The sequence below is a fragment of the Nylanderia fulva genome, unplaced genomic scaffold (assembly GCF_048542155.1).
Source record: "Nylanderia fulva isolate GAGA-0341 unplaced genomic scaffold, ASM4854215v1 Scaffold4, whole genome shotgun sequence".
NCBI classification, from domain to species: domain Eukaryota; kingdom Metazoa; phylum Arthropoda; class Insecta; order Hymenoptera; family Formicidae; genus Nylanderia; species Nylanderia fulva.
The window spans coordinates 4,175,864-4,192,201 of NW_028190476.1; the positions used below are offsets into that span (position 1 = coordinate 4,175,864).

General features: G+C 32.5%; 2 protein-coding genes across 2 annotated transcripts; one reads left to right on the forward strand and one right to left on the reverse strand.

Moving 5' to 3' along the window:
• Positions 1–3,735: 3,735 nt before the first annotated feature.
• LOC114936202 (tyrosine-protein kinase Wsck) lies at positions 3,736–8,328 on the forward strand. Its single transcript, XM_029309312.2, has 4 exons — positions 3,736–4,266; positions 4,997–5,148; positions 5,366–7,113; positions 7,281–8,328. The coding sequence occupies exons 1-4, from the start codon at positions 4,091–4,093 to the stop codon at positions 7,347–7,349; spliced, it is 2,145 nt and encodes a 714-aa protein (XP_029165145.2). The 5' UTR covers positions 3,736–4,090; the 3' UTR covers positions 7,350–8,328.
• Tre1 (Trapped in endoderm 1) lies at positions 7,687–10,164 on the reverse strand. Its single transcript, XM_029309381.2, has 2 exons — positions 9,937–10,164; positions 7,687–9,339 (listed from the first exon to the last, which is right to left on the reverse strand). The coding sequence occupies exons 1-2, from the start codon at positions 9,957–9,959 to the stop codon at positions 8,685–8,687; spliced, it is 678 nt and encodes a 225-aa protein (XP_029165214.2). The 5' UTR covers positions 9,960–10,164; the 3' UTR covers positions 7,687–8,684.
• Positions 10,165–16,338: the final 6,174 nt, after the last annotated feature.

Consider the following 16,338-nt stretch of genomic DNA (forward strand, 5'->3'; position numbering starts at 1 on the left):
ATTTATGTATAATATTTACAAAAAAATCTCATCTAAAATATCTTAAAAAATAAAAAAATGAAGTTATAATTAATTTCAATGATATATAATAAAAACAATATTAATGTCTCGATAAAAATGAATAATTTATTGACATGAAATATCGCAAGGGATCGATCGAGAAATGATAAAAGAGCATTTACTTAGGCGGACATACGAGGTACAATTGGTCCGCGGATCGGATGTTAATTTGCATAAAAATATTAATCGCGATGCAAATGAGCTGCTGACGCTAAACTGTATTAAGTCACCTCACCTCGCACCTTTGTGTTATTACAGAATGCATGGAAATATCGTCTGGATCTATATAACGATTGACCTAAAATTCAGTTAACGGTATTAGAATTTTATTCAAACACGGATGACACTTCGTCGATAAGATGGATGAAATACTGCGTCATTATGCGATACAATCAAATATTATAGGAGAAGCTAGGATCACCTTGAAAATTTACTGTTTACATTCTGTCTATAGTTTGCTTCTTTTCTTAATTATATTACATTTACCGCAGGATTGTTATGCCGCAGTATTTTGCAATTAATAATTCACACTTCACACAATATAGAACCATCAACAAACATCAGTTTCAAGGTAGAAGTATTGAAGGCGTCGAACGTGGAATTTCGTCGATGAAACATACGTTAGGTTTCTCGAAGATCGATATATGCAAGGGTCTTTCGCCTCATAAGGTTGTGGTAATCACGCTATCAAGATGTAATCTATGAACACTTATTCCAGCTAACGCGACCTTGAGCAAGGTGCAATTATCTATGACCGAAGTCCGAAAAGTCGTTTCGATTAGGTGACGCCTTTCAACTTCGATCGCAATTTTATTTAACGGTGAAGAATATTGGAGGGAAACAACGTGGACAAAAGAGAGAGGCAGGAAAAAAGCTGCATAAAGTTTTTTTCCGCATTTTATATAGTATTGTTAAAATTACCTCTATATAACTTCATCAAATATTGTAATATTATTCTAGCACATTATATGTATACTTTTTGTTTCATCATCGCAAAAAAGAGAGTTAGATAATATAAATTCGGCTTTTTTTAAATTTTCAGAATGTATGAGAGATATAATCAGAGACAAAAGTATTAACGCTATTCATCTTATAGAAAATCTATGTATCTCATAGAAAATCGCTATAGACGTTAAAATTACTCGTATATTATATACTCGATTAATAGAGTGTCTTAATAACATGATTAAAATTACTCGGAATGATTTCTAAAAAGCTGGATAAAAATTGGATGTAATGAGAAAGTTATAAATATTAACTTAAAAGTGTTCACCTGGCTTACTTTAATATTTATAGAAAAGTATGATGTATCTAAGATGGATTATAATATTATATACTGTCGTTATTTTTATATTTTAATTGGTACATTAGGAAGCTTTAGCATGTGTTTTTATTTTTATTATAAAAATCATATATAGCATTGCAAATAATATATATATTTTAAAATAATGATTCAAAATATATGTAAAATCAACCATGAATATATCTGCATCTTTCGTGGCAACAATAATATGTTATTATATATACAGCGCAATATCCCAGGTAACAAAATTTCTGCAATTTTGCTAATAAGTTACTAGCAAGACAACAATTAAATTGGAGCGGAAACGGAACAAGGTAATTCCTCAATACGTGAGCAAGATATAAACAAGATTTACTATTAAAAGCATGGCAATTTTGCTACAAATACGCTGCAAGTAATTAGTTTATAAAAACAAAAGGTTAATTTTTCGTTTCTTCTTAGCAATATCATGATAAGACGGAAGCAATGAAAGCAACTCATGTTCGCATCTTGCTATCACAAACTACTGAAATGTTTATATATGTATTAAGAAGACTGTGTGTTGTCCAAAATTGGCTACTATGTCGAGTAGAAAATAGATGTCATTATTTTGTCATATTGTACATTAATTTATGTACAATTAAATATTGATAAAAAGATAACAAATAAAGAACAATTTTATTTGTAATTATATATAATTCATATTTGCCATGACATGCTTTGTTATCTGGAATCATAGTATCACACACGGAATATGTAATTGTCACTAAATTATATAATAATCTGTTGAAGAACAATAAACATAATAATCTGATGATGACAAGTTGCACAACTGATTCATTCTAACATAATACAATTCTAATCTCAACAAAAAATCAAAATATTTTTTATTTCTTTCGCAACAATACTTAAAAAGAATTTCCTGTGCATCTATATAAATTTTGGATTTAATCGCTGGATCATTATTTTATCTTTAAAATTATGAAATATACAGTAGCTCGTCTCTTCTCAATATATATTTACAAGAGCTTTTTTTCATCAAATGATATAATTAGATAATTTATATATAATGATAAAAGTTCCCTTATAATTGAGATCAGAGATGCTGATTAATTAATTACTTTTTAAATTAATTATGACATTTAATTACAAACAAATGTAATTAAATGTAATTAAAATATTTTGAATTGACGATTAATTTTAGAAAGATTAATTAGAGATCGTTACAATGACGATTGATATAAGCTAGATTAATCGAAGATCGCTTAATTAACGATTAATATGATCGAAGTCAATTGAAGATTATTTAATTGACAATTGATATAAACGAAATTAATCGGAGAGCGATCGATTAAACGATTAACACAAGCTAATTTATAATTGAAAGTTTTTCAATTAAACGATTAATATGAATTAATTTTAATTAGAAGTACTTTAATGGACGATTGAAAAAAACAGATTCGAAGACAGCTCAATTGACAATTCAATTGACAATTGATTTGAGCAGAAACAATTAAAAAGTATATAATTGATTAAATATAGCAAATTTAATGCGAATCTCTTCCATTAATGATTGACTTAAGAAAATCGATATAATTTCTCTATTTCCATTAATTAACTATGTATAACGATTAATAAAATTTAAATAAATTTAATCGAAGATGTTTGATTGATGATATTATAACATGACTGAATTTAATCTAAGTAGAGATGTCAAGTTTTAAAACTCTTCTTTAAAATTTAAATTCTCATTTTTTAAAACAAAGTATTACAGCTATTTAAAATTTGCTTATTTTTTGGATATTTTTTTATACTTTAATTATTTTGAGAAGTGTATAATTAAAAAGATATTCTTTATTTTTATTATATTTTTGTTATTTATTTTTATTTCGTTATTCTTTATTATATAAGGACGATTGTCCTATTTTCCAGTTCAATAAATGTGTATACTTACCGACATAAATCTCATTCAATTGTTTCATCTCAATAGCCAGCGTGCGTAACATAAAAGTGCAGCCGCGCCTATAAAATAGTACAGTGCCGTAACAAAGGAAACAAATTAGTATCGCAGAATTATATATTTTTTAATTTCCTTTTACCAAGTTGGAGTCTTAGAATTTTTTACAGAAAAATTAATTAATAATAAATTAATTAATAAATATACATTAAATAGCTCGAATAATCAGAAAAAATTAATAAAGCAAGTCATACACATAAACTATCAGTGAAGTTGACAATTGGAATTGAATTGATTGATTTTAATTTTCAATTGGAATAAAAATTTGCTGTAAAATTTTTTTCAAATTTTTCCTCCAAAATATACCCCTTATTCGCTACAATCCTGAATCAAGACGCCAGAGTGCAGCACGTGATTCACGTAACGTGAACCAATGGGCGCGTGCGTCACGTCAGAGCGTACGTGGATTCGCGATCGCGATGTTGTTTACTGAATGAACTCGTCGAACGAACGTGGCGATTCCGCAGTATTCCGCACTCGATACTTCCGGGATTCGCGCGAGAATGAGATGAGCGTACGCGTGTTCGGCAACTCGGAGGGAACTGTTCGCGCCTCGTTGACAGCCAAGAGACGAACCTAACCTAATCTTCTTCGCACCCTCGCGTTGTCACCGCGTCTCTCCCGCGTTGAATCATCGTCGCGCATTCCGAACGAATAACTCACCTCGATATGCTACGATACGGAGAATAGTGATTGAGAATCTTGATCGGAAAATAGAGAGATTGAAACGAATGTCCGAGATGACGGCGATCGTCCTCCTTTTATTTATCTTTAGTGTTTACTTCGCGTGCTCCCAAAAGTACGAAGGCTGTTTTCTCATTCACACCTCGGATCCCGAGCTGTCATCGATACTAAAATACAGCGGCGTATCCCAGTGTACGATGAAATGCCGTTCTCATTATTATATGTAGGTGGTCATGTAAAATGTTAATATATGTATACAGTTAATATATATACATCCCAAGCAGTGTTTGCTATCTATCTAAATAAAATTATATAAATGATCATCTAGAATCTAGATGAAACTTTGGCGTCATCTTATCTTTATATAGATAATAAAAATATGCATTATCTATATCTGCATCTTAGATGAAAAAAGTATTTAATATTTTTATAATTATTCTAGATAATTTAGTAAAGATAATAATATATTATCTTTACTAAATTATCTAGAATAATTTTCAGATAATTTTGGTTTAGAATCATAGCACATAAAAATGCTTAAATAGTAGAACTTAATTACTAAGCAATACAAATTTATAAATAAAAATATGAATACATAAGTATATTTTTATATATCTCTTATAATTTACATTTTTTATAGCTATGTTTACATAAGCAGTCTTAAAAATTATTATCTAGATAAATTGCCATAAAATTTTATCTTTTATCTAAATATATTTAAAACAAAATTATCTTTATGTTATCTAAGATGAATTTACAGTTTTTTATCTCATCTTTATCTAACTAATTTTAAAATCATCTAAACATAACGCTAATCTCAAGTAGTAAACTGATGTTATTAAACATCAAAATGATATCATTTTGATGTCTAATGACATCATTGACATTAAGTGACGTATGCTTCCTACCTGGGATGTATATAGAACCTGTTTCAAACTGCCTTTGTTTAATAGGTTTGCGGGATTGATGAATGGGCAACAATGTTACTGCATGAGCAGATTCGGTCAGAATGGTCCGTCGAATGGCTGCGATTCGTGCAACAACGATCCTTCCAATTATTGCGGCAGCTATACAGCTATGAGCGTTTATGCCACTGGTCAGCAAGGTATGGTTTCCGAATATTTCAAATTGTCTACTTTGTAATATTCATATTATTGAATATGAATATGAATATTATACATCATTTATTATATGCTACATTATAGATGTAATGGATAAATAATGATATCAATATCAACATGAGTTGTAACGTAGCAAACTAAAGTTTCCAATCATATATATGATCGAAGAGAAATATATTTAACTAAATACATATTTTTTAGGGCCAAGTCCACCGAGGAGAATAGAAGTAACTCAGGACAATATAGATAGTTTTGTGATAACATGGCAGCCACCTGATATACCCAATGGAAACGTTACATTTTACACCATCCGTGCTGTCGTTGTGAAAACGCACGCGAGTAATGTTTTACCACCCGTCGAGAGTCAGATTCAGGGAGGTGTATCTAACAGCACGGTTCTGAAAGGTCTTCAACCAGGCACTAAGTACAATATATCTATCGTTGCCAGCAATACGCAGGGTCCTAGCGAACCAGCATATGCCGTAGCGTGGACCTTGATAGGACCTCCCGATAAACCAGTTACTCCAGAAGTATTGGAACACGGCGACAGCACTATAACTGTCCTGTTCACCGAAGGTCACAGTGAATACGGACCGATCAGCGCGTACCAAGTGGTCGTTGTACAAACTGGGACTATACCTCCGTTTGGGCCCCACGTTGAGTACCTAAACTATAACACCGCATCGAAGCTAGGCTTAAATTACTACGTCGCTGCGCAATTCGACCCATCAGATTTTCATAAATACAAGAGGTTTATCGTAGGAGATGGCAAGATGATCGGAGGATACTACAACATTCCATTGAAGAATTACTTCATATCCGCGCAGGTCGGCCTGGTGGTGATCTCGCGAATAGGCGAGGAGATACAACGTTCCTATTCCGATCTAGCCAATAACATGCTCCAGCGCAATACGACACCGACAGGCAGTCACATGGATTCGACTGCTCTTGTGTTATGCATAGCAATCACGATCTTGAGTCTACTACTTGCCTGTGCGATATTTTTGTACTTTGTTTTGCGACGGCGACACGAAAGGTTCAATATGCGGAAACTGCCGGAACAACAAGAGCTTACGTTGCAGGGTCCGGTCTACGAGGTGGATAATATGGGTTACATTCCGGAGGACCTTCCCGAGAGAGTGAATCATTATCAAGAGTTGAAAAAGAAAGTGTGGAGTATCCCGCGAAACGCCCTGTCCGTCGATAGTTTCGTCCTGCGCAGAGGTCGATTCGGTACTGTGCATACCGGAACCGTCTCGAAGGATGACGGATCCTCCAGTCCGGTCACGATTCACACTATAGCCGACGGCGCTCTGAAAGGATCCGACAAGAGGCATATGCTGAGAGAATTGGACGTGTGCATTCGAACGGGTTCCATGAAGTATCTCGCGGGACTCGTGGGAACCTGCGAGACCTCCGATACGCTGTACGTCGTACTGGAGTCACCACCGCACATCTTGAAGAGTCGTCTGCTAGGCGCGCGATCCGGGGACGCGTTCCCGACAGATCGAATACTGTCCATCTCGAGCTCGATAGCGGTCGCTTTGCAATACCTGGCGAATTATAAGATCGTTCATACGCATCTCTGCGCACGAAGCGTGGGACTGACAAATGACTGGACGCCTAAACTCATTGGTCACGGGATCGCCAAGTACGCCTTGGAAGATGTTAAGTATAGCAGATGGACGGCGCTCGAGTGCTTCGATCGTCAGAAGAAGCATCAGCCGGGTGTGATCTGGGCGTTCGGCGTACTTTTGTGGGAGATACTCAGCATGGGCGGTACGCCATACTCGAATTTAACCCTCGACAGTGAGGTGGAGGAGGCGGTTGCGCGAGGTGTACGCTTACCGCAATTGCTGGATGTCCCAGATCCGATTTACGAAGTCATGTTGTCTTGCTGGCGAGACGATCCTGAAGAGCGGCCAACGTTCGATGAACTAACACGACTGGTGAGAAAATCTAGTTTTATATTATTTTGGATATTTACAATATATTTAACGCGTATTTTTATATTACATTGGTTATTGAAAAGCAATTTTTATTTATAATCATAAAAAGTAATTTGTAAAAATATGAAATATTTATTAAAACTAAAATATCTGTTTTCCATGTGTAGGATACTTTAACTATGTGCCCCATCACCGCAATCACGGAGCCTTACTTACCAGAATTGGAGTTGAATTAATTTTGTTTTACTTTTTTTTACGTTCGTATCTCATTACGTATATCTTCAGTTAAAGATTTCAATTTGTGTAAATATTGTACTGACAAGAGAATCTCATAGGTTTATGCGTGTATATACATATATATACACGTATATAGACTTTTCACATAGCATATCTACATTTTACCTTTGATATCAATTTAAATGTTATTATACATATAAATGTAATGTAAGGTAAATCTTATGAAGTATTAATACAATTTCCGTCCATGTTTAGCATAAAATATAGATTAATATAGATTAAATGTAGTTGATGAGTAACAAAGATAAGGTAAAGTTATAATGATTGACATAAAGATAAAATATGCACATCATGTTTTATTTAAATACAGTGTAGAAAATATAGTTTTATATTTTTGCACTTTTGTATTTTTACATTTTCTTTATATTTTTATTGCATTTTTATTCGTAAATATCAATTTTATATCTGAATCATCTTTTATATATATATATATTGATTTTGTTAGAATCAAAGATTTTTTTAATGGTTTCTTTATGATGTGTACAATACAATAATAAGCGCATTTAACCGATAATATACTCTCATTCTCTTCAAGTACAAATATATTATTATCAAATTAATGTGCATTAATGTAAATATTGTTGAACAAATAATTAGTGAAACCAAAATTGCCATGAAGGATAACTTGATCGTAATCTATAAAGATGTATGCGTAATCTTTTAAAAGTATTATAATGGAAATATTCTTTTTTAAGTCTATTTGTCATGAATTTTTTATATGCATAGGAGATTTATATCGCGTACTTTTGTTTTAAGTCGCAATATAGTTTTTTTAATATATTTTTTAATTTGCCAATATTGTTACTATGTGCATTTATATTTTTTATTATATACTTTCAACTTTTTTAATAAAATTATATGTATATTTTGCATTATACAAAGAAAAAAGTGTCATTTTATATTGTAACATAGCGTTTATGTATGTAAGGCAAGAAATAAGATTTTTTTATATATACTTTTCTCCATGTTAATTTTAATTTCTTATTCCCTTGATTACAAGAAAAAAAGGAAAAAAAAAACATATTTGACTTGTCAAATGAGAATCTTATTTTCTCGCTAATGCTTACTCCGAGAAATCATAAACGCAACCTTAATGCATTAGCAGTTTTTAGCTTCTTCTAATCTTAGTACCCTTTACAGTTATTCTATAAAAAAAATTACGTTTAAACGTTTTTATAAAAAAGAATCAAAATAATATTATGCATCGACTTTTTACTTGTTACTATCTTTATCCACGACTCGATCGATCGTCTCTTGAAGCGAACGAGGTATTCTTATGTCGTGAGGGGCGACGAGACTTTGCTCGAGTGAGAGTGCCCCGGTTTAGGACCGATCGTGGGCGTTCTACTTGAGCCTGGACACAGGATCTGCTTGTACGCTTCCCTGTAGAGTTTGTTGGTGCCGGCATAGATGAAAGGATTTATCACCGCCGAGGCCCAAGCGAGTACGGAGGCAATTACGTGGAACACCGGGGCCTGCATAGTCTCGTCGATCACGTTCGTCATCATCAACGGCATGAAGCACAGCAGGAAGAAGACGAATATGCTGAGCATGAGTCTGGTCACCCTGGAATCCTCCCTTCGTTGAAATCCACCGCCTCGTCGACCGACGCGTCTTTCCGCTGCGTGTGCTTCAAGATTTTTTCGACTCCTCCGGACGCGCCAATATATGCAGAAGTAGGAGACACTGATCACCAAGCATGGTACCACGAAGCCCAGAACGAACAGAAATTTCTTCGGGCTGGAACCATTTTTCTTCAGTATGGTGCACGAGAAGGAGGCTGGATCCAGTCCAAGAGTGCCCCAAATCCCTAATAAGGGTGGCAGTAGCATCAAGAAGCTTAGAGTCCATATGGCTATTATCATCAACGTTATGCCGCGGCTGGTGTATATTTGGCTGTAGATGCCTGGTTGTGAGATCAATATGTATCTAGAGAAGAAGCAAGAGTTCAGTCAATGTTTAAGGTATATTTTAAAAAATTATAGAATTATATCTATATACTTCTTCGGGGTTGGGTAAGTTAATTATTTTTTAAAACTAACAATAAGTTAAAGTTAATGGCATATAAAATTAATTTAGTTGTGTTAAAAGTTGCATGAACACCAAAAAGTAACTCAGTTAATTAACTTGAGTTAAATCAAAAGTTTATTTTTAATTAACAAAATTTTTTTTAAATATTTATATTAAATTAAAATATCATAATTTATAACTTAAAAAATTTTTAATATAATATTTTATTTGTTAAACAAAAATTAATAGTTTATTTTATAATACTTGTAAGAACGACATATATCGTAGAATAATGATCTTATTAAAATTTAATTGTTATAAAAAATTTAATTAATAAGTTTAAGTTTAAAAATAACTGATTTAAGTAAAACATTAATTCAATTTAAATTAACTAAGTTCAAAGTTATTAACTTTTTTATTAATTTTTAACTAATTAACTAGTTATATACCCAACCTTGTATTTCTTATATATTGAAGAGTGCAAGCTCTTGAAGAAATTTGGAACCTGGGACTTACCTGTTAATAGTAATGGCTACCATACTGAGTAAAGACACGGCGACGTTTCCGTAGAAAAATAAGGGAAATATTTTGCACAGAGTCCCACCCAGGATCCATGCTTCGTTCAAATATCTACTCGCGGTTAAGGGCAAGTTAACCGCCGAGAAGATCAAGTCGGAGATGCTGAGGCATATCACAAACGCCGTGGTGGCATGTCGTCTCAATCTAGGTGAACTTTAATAATGCAATTACCGTAACTAGATTGCCTGGAATCAAAATATCTCCGTCTCAGAGGATGTTGTCAAAGATTTAAATCTCTAGAATTATTGCAGATAAGTGTAAAGGATTCTAAAGTATTTAGACGCGTTCTTTTATTAAGGATGTTACCTAATACTCCGATAATGCTGAATATTATTGCGCAAGTAGCGGCAAAGATAGTCACATATCGTTCGAACGGCTTGTATTCTGCAGTAACATGGAATTTTTCAGCAAGGATCGTATTATTTGTCGCAAAGTGATCCATTTTTTACCGAATGTGCAGGAAGTGGTCCTTCTTTTCTTGCATTCTTCGAAAAGTCAATGCTCACGTGCTGTAAGAAAAAAAATATATTTTTACGAAAAAATTTATTTTGTGTTATTTTAATTTTGAGGGATTTTCTTTCTTGATTTTTATTTTTAAATATTTCTAATTTATGAAAATTTAAATAGACAAAATTCATTTTAGAACGAGTTGCTCATATTTTAGAAATTGTAATATTTAGGACAGATTTATGTTTTAATTCATCAATTTTTTGAGGATAAAATGTCATAATTGATCCAATGACTTTCTCTCTCTCACACATTCATTCATGTTCATTTACGTATATTTTTTTTTATTCATTAATTGCTTCTGTCTACTTTTCTGGCTAATTCTCAATTTTCTCGCAACTTTGACGCTTCTCTTGGAAAAACGGTCCACGAGAAGAATAAGAAGAGGCAAGAAAGAGCTCACATATACACATATACACATGCACACAAACACACACCTCCTTCAAGACGTATATTCAGAGTTGTGCCTCTTATCACGCGCGCCGCATCAATTTATTTCCATATCTTTTCTCGCGTTACTCCATTCTTTCATTAAAAACACACCGTTAGTCACGCCGATAAATTTTTGTAACCTTCTCGGAATACTGATCCCCTTGTCTAACTGGCAACGTGAACTTTGATCCGCGATGAAAAGAGCTCACTGAATTATTTTACATCGTTACATCGTAGTTATATGTTACTCGAGAGGTATTTCTCATTCAGAAATTACTACGATCTATATTCGATTGATTACGCAAAACGTAATCAATAATATTTCTCAGTTCTGATTAATTCGAAATAGTGTATCTTTAATCAAAGATTATTTTGTGCTTCTATTTTTTTCTGCGAGATAAAAGGATATGCATATTCTAAGATTGTTATTATTATACATTATTTCACTTTTTAAGTTATTGAAATTACTTAGAAAAAGATCTTGTATGTGCTTCGACTTTTTAAAGCATTTATTTCCTTTTATTTTAATATTAATATTCGAAAATTTAATTATTTAAATAAGTTTATATATTTTACTAACACAAGCATTTTATATTGTCAACATTTATTTATAAAGCTATTTCTTGATAATGTAATTAATTCTAAATCACACATTATCTCCGAACAATTTCTCCCAATAAATATCTTCTCTCTACCTTGTGATCAACTTGTTGATCGCTTTAATTTATTTTTTTCGCAACTGAACACGTATTTTTTATTTGCTATCCATGTTGGCGATTCGATTCTTCCATCGATTTCTTGTAAACGCGCCGTCACTGAATCCGAATGTTGTCATGTTTTCATTTTTTTAAATTTCTTTTAACTTGAATTTTTAAATCTCCTTTCACTGTTTTGATCAGTTTGTCGACTAGTAGGTATAGTGAGTCAGTCAACGCTTGAATTTATTCCGGCAGACGCTTGTCTACAGACTGACGAACTCTGCTGACTCGTGTATCCTTTACATGAGTACACCACAAGTCTCCTTATCTAACTCACTCGATTTAACTTCTCCCCTTCTTCTTCTGCCTCTTCTTCGTCTTTTTATCCTTTCTTCTGCTTTCTTCGGTTCTCTTCGCGCGTTTAATTTACTCATTTATTACTCCGATTTGGAATTTTTCGATTAAAGTTGTTGAAACATTTAAAATCTTTTATATAATGAATTGCCTGTCAACGATGTTGGTCTAAAATGATATTCACATTTCTGAATTCATATCAAATTACATGTTTAGACACTAAATTTATGCGAGCTATGTATATATATGTAATCTTATATTGTGTCTATAGTAAAATTCGATCAATTAATCATTGATTGTCGTTTTGTGTATCGACATTATAATCATATTCTGACAAAATCTTATCGATCTTTTTTCTGAAAACCGTGTATGATTTATTCTAGTCAGGAAATATTTACAAAAGATGTATACTAAAAAAGAATTTTTCATTCCTTTAAGGACTGTTAAATGAATTCTAATATTAGATGCAAAAACAAGAAATAAATTTATGTTAACATTAGTACCATATCAATCAAATCAGTAAAATAAATCAGTAATTTTTTCATTTAAATAATTTAATTTTTTAATCTATCAAAAATAAATTCTCCTGAATGATTGATTAATATAAAAGCAAATAATTTTAATTAACGACACAAAGTTTTTAAATCATTTTTAAATAATTTCTTTTGCTACAAAGAAATGAAAAATATGCTTCATATTAAACTATTGAATATTTAGTAGATTGAAATATGAAAATTATTGTTGTCTTTTAGTTCTCTGATGTATTAGACTTACAAAGTATTTTGAATTATAAACACATTTCGATGATATATATTTTATATACGATCATTTTGATTTTTTGGTTCATTCCATTTGTTGCATTTTTATTTTATTTTATTTTCATCCATTTCATTGTTTGTCCTTGCACGATCGAAAGTTTATCCAACTAATTTGGGCCGCGCCTCGCTTCTTTTCGTGCAGAAAGTCGCATTGTCAAAAAAGGGAAATCGATGAAGATGGATCGTTGAATCGCATATCATATTTTATCACGCGCGTTAATTAAGAATATAAAAATAGAAAAACTTTGGACATTGGTATAAAGAATAAAAAGATTACTTATAGAATCTGTCCTTGATATATCACGATAATATAAACACTTTATTTTTCGATACGTTTAGTGGTAATAATATTATTGAAGTATATTTATATATTTTTTCTTATATGTTTACCTTCGATTTTATCACTTTATTGATCAAGTCGTAAACACCATATATAATAAGATATATATATATATATATATATATATATATAAGTATATAAAATATATAATATATTTGATAATTAAATAATTAATGTATAAGAAATAATATATATAATAATTATATAATTTAAAAAATATTAATAGTAGATATCTTGTATCGCCAGTGATGAATAAAATTAAAAATAACTGTGAGACGACCCAACTGGCTTAAATTAATTCTTATTATTATTAGTTTGATGCCATATACAAGAAAAGACAAGTCTTTTCTTGTATATGGCATCAAACTAATAATAATAAGAATTAATTTAAGCCAGTTGGGTCGTCTCACAGTTATTTTTAATTAAAAAATATTGTTGTAATGTATTATGTTACCTGTAATAATTATCCTAGAACGCAATATGGAAGTAAATTGATATAAGGTCGTTTTTCTGCAGGAAAAAAATGTTGCGCGTATTGGTAAATAAATTTCGATGAAGTCAATTCACGTGATTCGATACACGTGTTTCGCGCACCTACACCTTTTTGGGACACGTGATGAACAAAAGATCCGCATGTGAATTACCGCGGAGGCGACACGTGTCTCATTTATGCGAGCAGATTCGTCGGTTTTTTTATTGTGTTAGGAATCCCAAATGCGTCCAAGATATATATACACATACACTGCTGTCTACAAAGGTATATATATTCTAATTATTTATTTCATTTTGAACAAACATCGAATCGCAATTAAGTTGCCTTCGGTTCACACGCGGAAGAATCGTTGCGGTGGTAAATATAAGACAACCGGCTGACTAGAAGCCTAGGCTGTCTCCAGATTCTCAAACGATCCCCGAACGCGAAATGTGACTTACGTCTGTAGGCAGCAGCTGTCAATGCCACAAAAGGGCCGCCGAACACAATCGGAGGGAGTGGCCCTCAACAAATAAACTCACCCTACTTCGCCTTCTTTCATCCCCTCTGCGGTGCGTATATCGACCATCGACCGACTGTCGAGCTCTTCTTCTTTTGATTAAAGGTAGGCCTGGACCCCGCGGGACTCAGTGACGACAAGGAAAGGGAAATACGTCGTGTCGCAAGGAAACTCGATAACGCGCGCCGGGAGCGCGCATAAAATGATATGAACGAGATTTTCCTCTTCTTGTCTCTCATTGCGTGAAACTTGTCTATTCTGTATGAAGAAAATTTTAAATCCTTAATCGTTCCATTTATTTTTCTATTCCTCTAATGTTCTATTTTTTTATATCCTTGATTTTTCTTAATTTTTTCCATTAAATTGATATTTATATTGAATGAACTCTCTTGGAACACAAAAGACTGAATATATAGAGCTATCAGGAATTTAAAAAGATAATTTATTTAAATTGTTCGTGAAAGGGGTATGTTAGTATAAAATGTGTCATTATTTTTAAACATTCTTTATATAATAAACTAATTAGAATTATTTTTAAGAATGTTCTCTTTTATTCTTTGCCAGCTGGGTGAATTTTTTTTTACCATAAAGGTTTGAGAAATTTTTGCATGTTAAGGATCAGTTTTTACCATTAAATGCTATCATGTCCAAAATGTACCAATAAGACATTATTAAGAAATCTTTAAGATGTCTTTAAGAAGTCTTATGATATCTCAAAGCATCTTAAAAACATGTTAAAGATGTCTTATGGGTGCATATTGGAAATGGTGCTATCTGGGATGGCTCGCTCAATTAATAGAAATGTTTTGTGGGAACAAAGATATTCTTCAGTCGATGCATTGCTGCGATGTTGAAAAATAAATATTCGAAGGATATAATATCAAACTGTACACACGCAATAGATCGATAGTTGCATCGACGTTTGTTATCATCTTGAAGATTATAGTTATCACACCTTGAAGTTTCACAATTGATGTCATGTATTATGACATGCTGTTAGAAATTCGTGATTAAAAATGCTGAAACGTATAACTATTACGTGATGGTGTATAATGAGATTTTGCTATACCTATGTAAAATCTATTCGGATAATGTATCATAATTTATTTGCCATATGCACTAGTGCATCATCAGTCACTGCGATAGTATCGCGTGTTCTAATTTCAGTTCTCAGTGGCGGGTCAATCGGATAATCGTGCAAAGCACTGTCAAATTTTTGCCCACAAAACAACGAAGATAATAATTTCTTTCGATAAACTCGTTTAAATGCTCTGGAAGAATTTAATAAAAGAACAATTATTACACGTTACAGTGTTTTTTTCAAATCCCTTTGCAATTTTCTTTAAGAAACCTACTGAAAAAACATTGTCACAACAAACATTATAATACATCATGTTAATTACTTGGATTAACATTGTTTCTCTTAATTGTCGATTTTATAGATTTTATTGGAATACATATTTAACAGATAATGAAAATTTTTTCGTTGAGCATTTTTATGTCTCTAACTTCATTTAAAATTATGAAATTAATTTGAAAGTAAAATTTTTTGTAAAGGAAAATCATGATCCCTGCAATTATAACTTTGAAATGATAACTTTCCGCGTTTCATTTCCTTCATCTCTACGGAGAACCACTGATTCGCGTACTGAATGAACCCATTGTGCGCGGACTGTTCTGAACACATACGCCATTTGAATTGAACAGTGCGCTATTCACGAAATATTCGAACGTGTGCGTAGGCTCTCCTTTGAAAGGGAAAAGGGGCGACTTTAAGGAACGGTCCGAAATGACAAATAGAGCATTCTTCATGCATTACTAGGGCTGAGAAAGCTGACTGTTGCCCGAACTGGTTCCGAACTCCTTCGAAATCGGAATGGAAGCATTTCGATGACATTCGATGAGGGAGAGTATGATCGCGCATATGGCTCCGACACGTAACCAGACTCTATAATAATAAACGATAAAACTTATTTTTAGACCTGATGGATTGAATAAATTAGAAGGGAAGTTGAGAAAGATTGGAAAAACATAATGTCGTGACTTCATATAGTCACATTAACTGTCACTGTTTGACAGATGTCATTAAGCAGTCGCACTATTAAAGTACATATACTTGCCTTAACAGGAAATAATATATAACAGGAAGTATTTTATCATTAATGGATATGACGTTCTCGACAATTTCCTTGCGTGAT

What these genes read in the sequence shown, in the direction of transcription:
- LOC114936202 (XM_029309312.2), top strand. Translation starts at nt 4,091, where the DNA reads ATGTCCGAGATGACGGCGATCGTCCTCCTTTTATTTATCTTTAGTGTT. An exon ending in TTATGCCACTGGTCAGCAAG is followed by an intron (nt 5,149 to 5,365) that starts GTATGGTTTCCG and finishes CATATTTTTTAG; the next exon opens with GGCCAAGTCCACCGAGGAGA. An exon ending in TCGATGAACTAACACGACTG is followed by an intron (nt 7,114 to 7,280) that starts GTGAGAAAATCT and finishes TTCCATGTGTAG; the next exon opens with GATACTTTAACTATGTGCCC.
- Tre1 (XM_029309381.2), bottom strand. Translation starts at nt 9,959, where the DNA reads ATGGTAGCCATTACTATTAACAG. An exon ending in GTAGCCATTACTATTAACAG is followed by an intron (nt 9,340 to 9,936) that starts GTAAGTCCCAGG and finishes CTTCTTCTCTAG; the next exon opens with ATACATATTGATCTCACAAC.